The following is a 12187-nucleotide window of genomic DNA, read 5'->3' as shown; positions in this document are numbered from 1 at the left end:
TTTAGTGAGCACTTTGGGTGAAAAGCTTTTGTATCTATTTAAGAATATGAAACTGGTGTTCTGCTGATCGATATTTGTACTATGAAAATTGAATACTAAAGAAAAAGCATTAAGAAAATTCATGTGACTGTCAAGTGTGATTTATATCTATTGCTGGTCACCCCCATTACCTAGCTGTGTGTTGTGCCATGCCAAACATACCTTTTTTTATTTAGCCGTGTGTCTGTACTACATCACGTCACTTTGACACACAGCGCAGCCCTGTGTGTTTTGTCGGCATACATTCAGCTTGTAATACACACTGCGCATGCATCGTTATCCCTAGAGGCAGAGGGCTCACTCTCTGCTTCTAGTGACACTTTTGGGCATGCTGATGAGACAGTGCAGGAGAAGAAGATTTCTAAAGCCCTCACTAAATTTCTCTTATTGTTTTTTTTTAAACGATCACTTGAGGCAAGAAGTGTGATTTACATTGTTTTACATGTACCACTTGTCCTGCCGAAGAACGATCAGGAAGAAAAAATGTATCTTGCCTGAAATTTTCTATTTCCTGATGTCCGTAGGCAGCACAAGTATACATTCCCATTAATAGAATATTGCTGCATTCAATACATGTGTCAGTGGGTCTGTTTCAGGGATATTGACTGTAATACAGGTCTAAGTTGTTTTATTAATCGCTAGTCTCTTTGATTACATTGCGATATTTAACTCTTCTATTCCGAGCCAACGAGAATCCATTAACCAATGTGTCTGCTGACTATGGACTCTAGGAGTTAAAAATGCAGGGCAAGAAAAATGTTCTACTCTTGTGTAGCGGAAAGGTAACTAGTTACATACAAGTAAGAAGACATTTTTCTTGAGATGAGAAAATGTTGCAGCTGGGGCCCACTCTGTGAATGGATGTTTCACTCGGTCGTGAATCTATGGAGAGAGCAAATATGGCAAATAAGGTGAATGGTGTCACATATACTTGGTTCGCTGTGGATACCTGGCTGGACTGTACCACACAAAGGCTAATGTTAGAATTATTGGAGAAGAGTAAAAATATATCCTTAAAATAGTGGATATATACTGTATCTGCATATGCAACCACTCTGGGAGCCTTGGTAAAAGGGGTTCAGGAAGCAAAACATTTCTTACGCGCTTTCTCATCACTGTAGCCCGAACAGGTCTGGCTTAAGACATGGTGCTGCCTGGGTCCAAGAGTGAAATACTGCCCCTTCCTCCCCAAAAAAAGGACTATGCCATTGCACATCAGGAGGAAAAATAACATGTAAGTGATTAAATACTGGACCCTATAGAGGTAGATACCAGGTGTACACAGGATCTGTATATGATATAAGTGATTATATACAGGACTATATAGAGGTATATACCAGCTATACACAGGATATGTACATAAGTATCCATTTAGGTGATTACAGTTATATCTGAGGACTGACAATTACGTATTTTCTGATCGGCGTTGTCCTCTTTCCTTTTCTTTTCCATCAGCCATGTTGATCTCTTAACATCTGCAGGAAAAACTTGTTAGACTCTGCATTTTTCCTGTGCCCTCCTTACCTCTATACAATTTACCCATCTGTAGGCCCTGAAACTGTAATAATGCCCTCCTTGGTGTCCTCTGCTGTAAATGGGCAGTTAGGTAGGAAGCCAAATAGGCAGGTAGCCAGGTATGTAGTTAGATAGCCAGGTAGGTAGTTAGGCAGTTGGGTATATAGCTAGCCAGATGGGTAGTTAGGCAGCCAAGTGTATAGTTAGCAAAGTAGGTAGGCAGATAGGCAGCCATGTATATAGTTGGCCAGAGAGATAGGTAGGTAGTGAGGCAGCCAGGTATATAGTTACCCATATAGGTAGTGAGACAGCCAGGTATGTAGTTAGCCAGGGACGTGGATAGGTAGTTAGGCCTCCAGGTATATAGTTAGCCAAGTAGGTTGTCAGTGGGCCCCCCCTAGATTAAAAAAAAAAAAAAAAACCTTATGCTCACCTGATTATGTCCCACGCCGCACAGCCAATCTGCGTCTTCCTTCTTCTGAAGTGCAGGCGCCAATGAGTGACGTCACTGGCGCGTGCAATGTGGGGCACTTGCAGCTCACACTAAGAGGAAGTTTTCAGCTGAAAGCAGTGTTAGCCTGTCTGGAGATCCGGAGCAAGTAGCAGTGGTAGCGGTGGGCCCTTTATCTGGCTGGGCCACGTTGGAATGGACTGGCCGGTCTGTCCGCCCCTGCCTGCTTGTTAAACATCTTCTCGGGGCGGCAATTTGCCGCCTCTGTGAAGGTGCCCCCTGGGTCCAATGGACCCAGCAGGGCCCATTGTAGAGCCAGCCCTGAGCCTGCTACTTTGAGATCACACTGCTTACAGGTTTTTACAGCTTCCATGGAATGGAATACTATGGCTGGGTTCACACTGCAGAATCTCCGGAGAGAATGTCCACCGGAGATACCGAGGGTTCTCCCTAAAGATCCCCTCAGAAATGCATTGTCATCTGTGGTCTGCGCGGTCTTAGCTCCTTCCACGGGATCTCCAGCAGAAATTCTGTCCGGAGATTCCGCAGTGTGGCCTTAATATCCCACTCCATGGAAGTTGTAAAAACCTGTAGACATGTAGCAGGCTGCAGGTATACACTACTGTGATGAGAAATCATGAGGAAATTCATTGCTTCCTTAGCTCCTTCTACCAAGGCTCCCAGAGCGGTTGAATATGCAGACACAGTATATATTTACTATTTTAAGGATATCTCTTTATGATTCTCCAATAATTCTCACATTAGAGTATTGCAGGCTATCTGCTGCCCCTAGTGGTAGCTTGAAACCAAAGAACATTTATAGTTTAACAGCTAATACAAATCAGAGTGGGATAATGCATATTGTAGCCTCTACTCTATGGACTCTCATCTGTAATAATCTGTGCAGTGTTACCTGAATATTTAATAACGTCAGAAGTCTCATGTACTTCTATATCAATTCCCTGCATCCTCTCAGTATATCCCCTGTAAATAGAACACAAAATAAATGTACAGTTAGTTGAATCGCATATTGATTTCGGTGGAGTAGACACCATGTCCCTTTGCCAGACGGGTACACAGCAGGTGACTGTGGTAGACACACAAGGATTTATCAGTGTGTTATCTTATGAGTAAGAGCTGTGCCTCTGATGACCCATGGCAGACGGCTGTGTGTGAATGGGACTTTGTATTCAAGTGCAAACTGTGTCTTATATGGTTGCAGGTCTCGAGTTTTAACTGGCAAGGAAAAGCCCTCCAGTTGATAGTCAGGGCATGCTGTATGGTATAGTTAGTGGCTGGACGGCCTAGGTTTTTATTTTGATTGCTGTGTCATTTTTGTTTATCCTGCAACCTAACTTATAAAGCGGGCGAGGAGCCAGACCTGCATGAGGAAATAGTTTCTTGGTGAATGAAGTAAAAATGTGTCCTTTTGGCTGTGGCAAATTACAATTCCAGGGCTAACCCCAGAGTGAATATCTCACTATATATATATATATATATATATATACATATATATATACATATATATATATATATATACATATATATATATATATATATATATATATATATATATATATATATACAGTTCCAAATTATTATGCAAATTCTATTGAAGTGTCACAAAGATTAAATATATTGTTTTTCAGTTTAACTCATGGATGGCATTGTGCCTCAGGCTCCTTTGATCACTGAAAACAATCTCAGACACCAGTTATAATTAGATTGCCAGGTGAGCCCAATTTAAGGAAAAAATAATAAAGGTGCGTGTTCCACTGTTACGCCGAGCGCTCCGGGTCCCTGCTCCTCCCCGGAGGGCTCACGGCGTCTCTCTCTCTGCAGCGCCCCGGTAAGACCCGCTGACCGGGAGCGCTGCACTGACATTGCCGGCGGGGATGCGATTCGCATAGCGGGACGCGCCCGCTCGCGAATCGCATCCCAAGTCACTTACCCGTCCCGGTTCCCGGCTGTCATGTGCTGGCGCACGCGGCTCCGCTCTCTAGGGCGCGCGCGCCAGCTCTCTAAGATTTAAAGGGCCACTGCACCAATGATTGGTGCCTGGCCCAATCAGCCTAATTAGCTTCCACCTGCTCCCTGTTCATATTACCTCACTTCCCCTGCACTTCCTTGCCGGATCTTGTTGCCTTGTGCCAGTGAAAGCGTTTAGTGTTGTCCAAAGCCTGTGTTCCAGTTCTTCTGCTATCCACATTGACTACGAACCTTGCCGCCTGCCCCGACCTTCTGCTACGTCTGACCTTGCCTCTGCCTAGTCCTTCTGTCCCACGCCTTCTCAGCAGTCAGCGAGGTTGAGCCGTTGCCGGTGGATACGACCTGGTTGCTACCGCCGCAGCAAGACCATCCCGCTTTGCGGCGGGCTCTGGTGAATACCAGTAGCATCTTAGAACCGGTCCACCGACACGGTCCACGCCAATCCCTCGCTGACACAGAGGATCCACATCCAGCTAGCCGAATCGTGACATCCACATTATTAAGCAGACACCATTTTCAAGCAATACGAGGAAGAAAAAGAATCTCTCTGCTGCCGAAAAAAGTGAAATACTTCAATGCCTTGGACGAGGTATAAAAACATTAGATATTTCACGAAAACTTAAGCGTGATCATCGCAATATTAAGAAATTTGTGTCTGATTCAGAGCACAGACAGGTTTGTGCAGATATAGGCACATTGAGGAAGATTTCTGCCAGATCCATGCATTGGATTAAGAGCAGCTGCTAAAATACCATTACATAGAAGCAAACAGAAATTTGAAGCTGCTGGTGCCTCTGGAGTCCCACGGACATCAAGGTGTAGAGTCCTCCAGAGTCTTGCATTTGTGCATAAACCTTTTATTCAGCCACCACTAACTAATGCTCACAAGCAGAAATGGCTGCATTGGGCAGAAAAATACATGAAGACCAATTTTCAAACAGTCCTGTTCGCTTATGAGTGCCGTGCAACCCTGGATGGTCCAGATGGATGGAGTAGTGGATGGTTGGTCGACGGCCACCCTGTTCCAACAAGGCTGCAACGTCAGCAAGACAGTGGCGGGGTCAAACAGCAGCTCTGGGAGGCTATTCTGAAATCTTGCAAACAAATTCAAGCAGAAACCGTTAAAAAACTCACAAGTTCAATGGATGCAAGACTTGTGAAGCTGCTATCAAATAAGGCATCCTATGTTAAAATGTAACATGGCCTGTTAAAATGTTTAAAAAGTTAAAATGTTGTTCAATAAAATTTTAATTGTACTCTTAATAGTTGATAACATGAGAATTATGCTGACTGTTATTTATGTCGTAGCGGGGTGTGATGGGGGCAGATGTTGTTACCCTAGAAGCAGATGGAATTAGCCCCTTGTATTCGTGACGCCAGGGCGTGGTTTAGCCTAAAACCACCTGAAGGTATACCACTGGATCCTGGGCTAGGCATGGGGGCTATAAAGACTCTGATGCCAAGTTACAGACAATGGTAGCTTTACTGAGGGTAGACAGTTGGTAAAGTCTATACAGCTCAGAGAGGGCCCAAGGAGGTGACCAGTGATGCAGAGACCTTAAGGGCTTGCTGGAACTTGTAGTAGGACTAGACAACTGAATGCAGACCACGTTGACTTGACAGTTGGCAGGGACTAACTTGACTTGACTCATAAAGCTGTGACTTTAGCTTACTTGGATTGATGGTGGCTGCAGGACTTGACTTTGAGGCCTCCACCACTCTGGACCTCAGCAGGAAGCAAGAGCTCTTATCTCCAAGAAAGCAAAGCTAGCTCCACCCAGGGCTTGGGATCACCTGGTCACTCTTGGGATCACCTGGTCACTGGTAACTCCTGGGTAACAATCACATGACATAACTCTTAAAGATACAACACATGTTATAATACAATACACTTCAGAACATATGTACAGGGGGGAAAGAGGTGCAAGGGGCCCTGGGGACACTGAAGAAGGCTGCCTAACAGGGCAGCAAGGGTGCAGAGCAACATCTCCCATACTGGGCCACCACAAACTCCCCCTCTTAAATACAGTCATCCTCGACGCCCAGTTCTGGAGGGCGGAGGACTGAAGTGGCCACTGGGGCCCAGAGAAAGTTCCTGGGGCATTATGCAAAATGTCCTTTACAGGTCTGGTTATATAGCAAGCTAGAAACAAATCCATGTGGCACTGTAAATGTCCATATATGCTCTTTGGTTTGGTAAACATGTGGGATTAACGAGCTTTGTAACTGCTCTAGGAACATAATAATACCCAATAGACCATAATACACACAAGTTTGCAGATTGGGCTTCCGGAGCATCTACCCAATGCTTTGGCTGCTGGGGCCCCTTCGGTTCTTAACACTTCTTCCCAGAACTCAACAAGTAGTGTGATAATATATAACCATTTTACCTCTGCATAATGTACTCTGCCTCTACGCGTGTCTTACTTTTAGTTTCAGGGGGACCTTCTTGCCAGTAGAGTACCCTTTACACTAGGACAGCAAAATGTTAGACAGATATATATATATACATGGGACATTTGTGGACTGGGACTAAAAGTAATGTTACAGTCCTAACTTTAGTGTTTACATATGAGCTGACTATGTGTGGTACATAATCTTATACACTATATTGTTAGCTAATCCCAGCCTCGCCGGTCAGACTGCTTCCGAGGCTGGGACACGTAACGGGGTCCACGGGACTGTGCCCCTTCTAATGGACTCACTCAGGTGCTCCAGTTCATCCGAGAAACGTGGCCACTGGGGGAACAGCAGTTAGTGTCTGTTGGGCCGGCCATACCTCCTTTGCGGGAGTGGGCCGAGGCACTTCAGTTGGTGCCCGCTGGTTAGGCCAAACCTCCTCGACCACAGGAGTAGGCCTGGGCACATTCACAGACGACTGTGGTATATACATTGGGGCCATGACAGGCACTTTGGCATGTAGACCTCCTCCTCCTGGACGGTACCTCTGACTTTAGGCGGCAGCAACCCAAAGGGATTGGCATCCCAGTCGTCCGATGGGAAGTAGGCAAACAAAATCTTGGTTGGATTCTTCAGACGGGTCACCACTGCTGCCCACTCTCCTATCAAAGCTCTGTACAGGAGTATACTCAACAATCTCCCCGCTCTCTAGAGAATGCAATGATGGGGAAAGATAGTCTCTCTGCACTGCCCGATGATTAACTAAGATGACCCCTCCATAACGACAGTCCATGAGGGTGCCAAACCCCCACACTTTGTCAAATTTTATGACCATGGCTCTGTGACGTTCCAGGGGTGGCTCTCCCTCTCGGGGATGTTCTATCTTCCTAATGTATAGGGCCTCCAATGCTTTTGTGTCCTGCTGCTGCGCTTGTCACAACTCATATGGCAGACCTTTAGCCCATATCTTTCCATTCTTTGTGTCCTCAGTCCCTCTACAATCTCAGCCACGTGAGCTTCTCTTCTGGTCCTCTCGGACTGGGCCAGTGGGACTGGGGCATCGGACTTCCCTGGCAAGGGAAGAAGGTGCTCCCTCATATATTGTATTAGTCCAGGCTCATCACCAAACAACCACTTTGGTAAAGGTGGGGAACAGGGACGTGCTGCAGACTTCTGGGCCTGTTTTTTTCCCCCTCTGGGCTAGGGGTATAAGGAGGGGTAGAGAATGCGGCCTCAGCCGGGGTACTCACTTCTGACTCCTCGGTGGGAATTTCGTCCCAGGACCCCTAAGTCCAATGGTGAGGGGACAGCCTCACCAGTGATGATGCACAAGAAGATGCCAGCATTCCCTTCTCTGAGGTTGTTTGGCTAGTCTCCATCATCCTCGGGCAGCTGGACTTGGTAGCAGGCCTCTTCAGCCCTGAGGGAGATGCGCTGTAAACGATCTGCCAGCTCCTGGAACATTTGCGCCACGGCAACTTTCCAGGCCTCCGGTGCCATGTTGGGACTCTCTGCACGTGTGCTTGCCTGTTCCGCCATGTTGCTCCTCTGACTGACTTCCAGCAAACTGGGAGGATCTGGCAGCGCTGCTCCTTTTATGCAGGGCTTTGGGAAAATGGAAGCGCTGACTTCTGCTCCCCCGGCAACAAGGGGCGGATCTTCACAGTTCCACTTCGGCATGGATACAGCAACATGGTTTCCATGCCCAAAGGCCGGACGCTGACCAGCGCAGGACATTTTTGCGCGCGTCTCCTGCACATCTTTAACCCTTGCAGGTACAGACAATACTTGGCAACGTAACATAGCTTCAGACCTAATTTTGCACATGATTGACACAGTACTTTTCTTCACCTCCAACCCTAGCGCCACGAGTAAACCACTTTTCATTTGCAAAGTCCCATACACTTTTTGGCGCAGATTTAAATCGCATCGGCATGCGGTTTTTGCAGACAATGTTGGACACAGTTCAGACTAGAGGAGGACTTGTGGCATAAGGCGCACACCCATATCCTGTTCGTGATGGCAAAAGTTGTAGTAGCGGGGTGTGATGAGGGCAGATGTTGTTACCCTGGGGGCAGATGGCATTAACCCCTTGTATTTGTAATGCCAGGGCGTGGTTTTGCCTGAAACCACCCAAAGGTATACCGCTGGATCCTGGCCTAGGCACGGGGGCAATAAAGACTCCGATGCCAAGTTATGGACAATGGTAGCTTTACTGAGGGTAGACAGTAGGTAAAGTCTATACAGTTCAGCCAGGGCCCAAGGAGGTGACCAGTGAGGCAAAAACCTTAAGGGCTTGCTGGGACTTGTAGTATGACAGGACAATTGAATGCAGACCATGCTGACTTGACAGATGACAGGGACTGACTTGACTTGACTCATAAAACTGTGACTTTATCTTACTTGAATTGATGGTGACTGCAGGACTGGACACACACACTAGGCGACTGCACTGGACCTCAGCAGAAGAGCAGAACTCAAAGAGAGAGAAGCTCCACCCAGGGTTTATATGGGGGAGACTAGCAGGGAGCCCATAGGTCCCTTTTGTGGTCACCTGGTCACTGGTACCTCCTGGGTAACAATCACATGACATATGTCTTAAAGATACAACACATTTTATAATACAATACATTGCAGTACAGGGGGGAAACAGGTGCAAGGTGCCCTGGGGGACACTGACGGAGGCTGCCTGACAGGACAGCAAGGGTATGGAGCAACATTTCCCGTACTGGGCCACCATATTTACATCAATTATTTAGGTAAATGAGAAAAATATCATTTGCATAATAATTTGGAACAGGGTATATATATATATATATATATATATATATATATATATATATATATATATATATAAAATATATGCACCTAGATGTGAGACAATAAATTCACACCCGAAAGGGGACAAAACAATCTCAATAGGGGACAACCAGGCTTATGTGCTGGCCTTACCTTGTACACAGGGCCCCCGTTAGGTGGGTACAGCCAATACCGCAGTAAGGGGTTCAGGCTCCTAGAGGGCCCTGACCCCTGCTACACCCCCCTGCACGGCCCCAGCACAGAAGCAGAAGACTGCTGTTTAAACAGTGGTCTCCTGCTTCTGTACGTCCGCCGGCCACATCATTCACCCCCTGTGCCACTTTATTCCCCCTGTGCCAAATCATCTCCCCCTTTTTTACAACCTGTGCCACATAATTTTCCCTTGATCCCCCCGTGCTATTTTATTCCCCTTTATTACCCTTTGTGCAAATTCATCACCCCCTCTTTACCACCCCTGTGCCATTTCATCCCCCCAGTGCCATTTCATCCCCCTTTATCCCACCTGTGCCATTTCATCCCCTTTATCCCACCTGTGCCATTTCATCCCCCTTTTATCCCCCTTTGTCCCCATTTTTCCCCTGTGCAAAATAATCCCCTCCCCACCCCTTGTGCCACATCACTTTTCCCCCTTCCCTTCGTCCCATGCTGTTTTTCTAGCAGGCTCAGGTGCAACAGGTTTGATGTTCTCCTTATGTCCTCTGCGCTGCACTCACCGAAAGGCTGTGATCATCGGCGGCTGCGGACACTGACGAGTGAAGCTCCTGATGTCACTCGTCACTGCCCACAGCCACTGCTGCTGCTCTCATTAAATGCAGCACAGAGGTTAGGAGAACATCAAACCCGCTAAGAGCCCCTGCACCTGAGCCTGCTGGCCAGGTAAGAACAGGGGGAGGAAGGAAGAGGAAAAAAGGTGTGGCACAAGGGGTAAGGGAGGGGTTGAAATGGCACAGGGGGTGGTGGTGGTGATTAATTTGCACAGAGGGTAATGAAGGGATCAAGGGGAAATGATGTTGCACAGGGGGTAAGGGGGGATGATTTGTCACAAAGCACAGGGGAATAAGGTGGCATGGGGTATAAAGGGGGAAAGAAATAGTACAGGGGTTGAAAAGGGGGATTTAACTGCACTGGGAAATTCTACTGTAATTTTGCCTTTTATCATGTTTTATAAGTAATTACACTCTGGAGTTCATCATTTAAAAAGATTTTTGCCCTTTTTTCCCAATAGGGGACATCTCTCAATAGTGGATACTTTTTTATTTCCTGTTAGTGTCCTCTATTGGGAGATTCTACTGTTATATAAGAATATTTTTTCCCCGGAAAGCCTGTGAAGTTCTATTAGCCTTTTTTGAATCTCCATATACCAAGAGTGGTGCAGTACCCAACACTACCAATAGACAGTAGTGGCACTGCTACAACCCCATTGACCATATTTATTCCCTATTATTCCTCTGTAATGCTCTGCACATGATTCCATTTGAGGGAAGCCTATTACTGTATTGGGTAAAGTTTGGTTTTGAATAGCATCCAGATCACTGACTATCCATATGGTGGGGTATAGAGATGAGCGAACTTACAGTAAATTCGATTCATCACGAACTTCTCGGCTGGGCAGTTGATGACTTATCCTGCGTAAATTAGTTCAGCTTTCCGGTGCTCCGGTGGGCTGGAAAAGGTGGATAAAGTCCTAGGAATGAGTCTCCTAGGTCTGTATCCACCTTTTCCAGCCCACGGGAGCACCTGAAAGCTGAACTAATTTATGCAGGAAAAGTCATCAACTGCCGAGCCGAGAAGTTCGTGACGAATCGAATTTACTGTAAGTTTGCTCATCTCTAGTGGGGTACTTACCTATCCAAATCTGGTTGTGATTCATCAGGGTCAGTCTCACTGTCAGGAATATAGAAACAACAATAATTACATTTCCTCTGTTTTAGAGAAGACACTAAGTGTGGCCAATATTTAGTAGAATAATCCTACAAGAATCTCTACCTTCTAGACCAGTGGTCTCCAACCTGCGGACCTCCAGATGTTGCAAAACTACAACTCCCAGCATGCCCGGACAGCCAACGGCTGTCCGGGCATGCTGGGAGTTGTAGTTTTGCAACATCTGGAGGTCCGCAGGTTGAAGACCACTGTTCTAGACCAATGGTCTCCAGTCATTGGCTGTCCAGGCATGCTGGGAGATGTAGTTTTGCAACATCTGGAGGTCCGCAGGTTGAAGACCACTGTTCTAGACCAATGGTCTCCAGTCATTGGCTGTCCAGGCATGCTGGGAGATGTAGTTTTGCAACAGCTGGAGGTGCACAGTTTGGAGACCACTGTTCTATACACTCTGCTATACAATCTTAATTCAGTAAGGCTAGGTTCACACTATGGAATTTCTGACCGGAATTCCGCTGCACAGTGCACACTACTGAATCTCCGCCGCTGACATTCTGCCTCCAAAAGAATGGTCTTGTCCATTCTTCAGGTGGAATCCGCTCCGCAGACATTGCCATCTATGGGAAAGGCAATGTCCATGTGGTCCTTGCTGTCGGGCTATTTTGTACTGATAAAATCCGATTTTGTGATATGAGAGATTCAAAATGGTGTAAAGCGTCCATCTTTTTATGGATTCTCAGAAGGCCCAAATATGTTCATGAAAAAGGCCCCAGGTCTATGGGGGAGATTTATCAAAACCTGTCTAGAGGAAAAGTTGCTGAGTTGCCCATAGCAACCAATCAGATCGCTGCTTTCATTTTTGAAAAGGCCTATGAAAACTGAAAGAAGCGATCTGATTGGTTGCTATGGGCAACTCAGCAACTTTTCCTCTGGACAGATTTTGATCAATTTCCCCCTATGTCTCCACGAATATGTCTTATTTTGAGAGAATGGAATGTTAGAAGTAAATAGAAAGTGGATTAGACAAGACAAAGCCCATGATGTTTGACGAGTCGCAAATTAACCCCTTAAGGACATAGCGTTTTTCTGTTTTTG

General features: G+C 46.3%; 1 protein-coding gene across 1 annotated transcript in view; it reads right to left on the bottom strand.

Annotated features, from left to right (window-relative positions):
* The window catches only part of LOC130292014 (uncharacterized), an 82971-nt gene that overhangs the window by 5165 nt on the left and 65619 nt on the right, over window positions 1-12187 (bottom strand). Inside the window, exons 15-17 of the mRNA XM_056541445.1 lie at window positions 11060-11098; window positions 2919-2989; window positions 838-921 (exon numbers count right to left, since the gene is read on the bottom strand). Of these exons, the coding sequence (XP_056397420.1) occupies window positions 838-921; window positions 2919-2989; window positions 11060-11098 (194 nt within the window). The remainder of the gene's footprint in view (window positions 1-837; window positions 922-2918; window positions 2990-11059; window positions 11099-12187) is intronic.

Source organism: Hyla sarda, chromosome 9, assembly GCF_029499605.1.
Source record: "Hyla sarda isolate aHylSar1 chromosome 9, aHylSar1.hap1, whole genome shotgun sequence".
Lineage (NCBI taxonomy): Eukaryota > Metazoa > Chordata > Amphibia > Anura > Hylidae > Hyla > Hyla sarda.
This window is presented reverse-complemented; position numbering and strand designations above follow the sequence as displayed.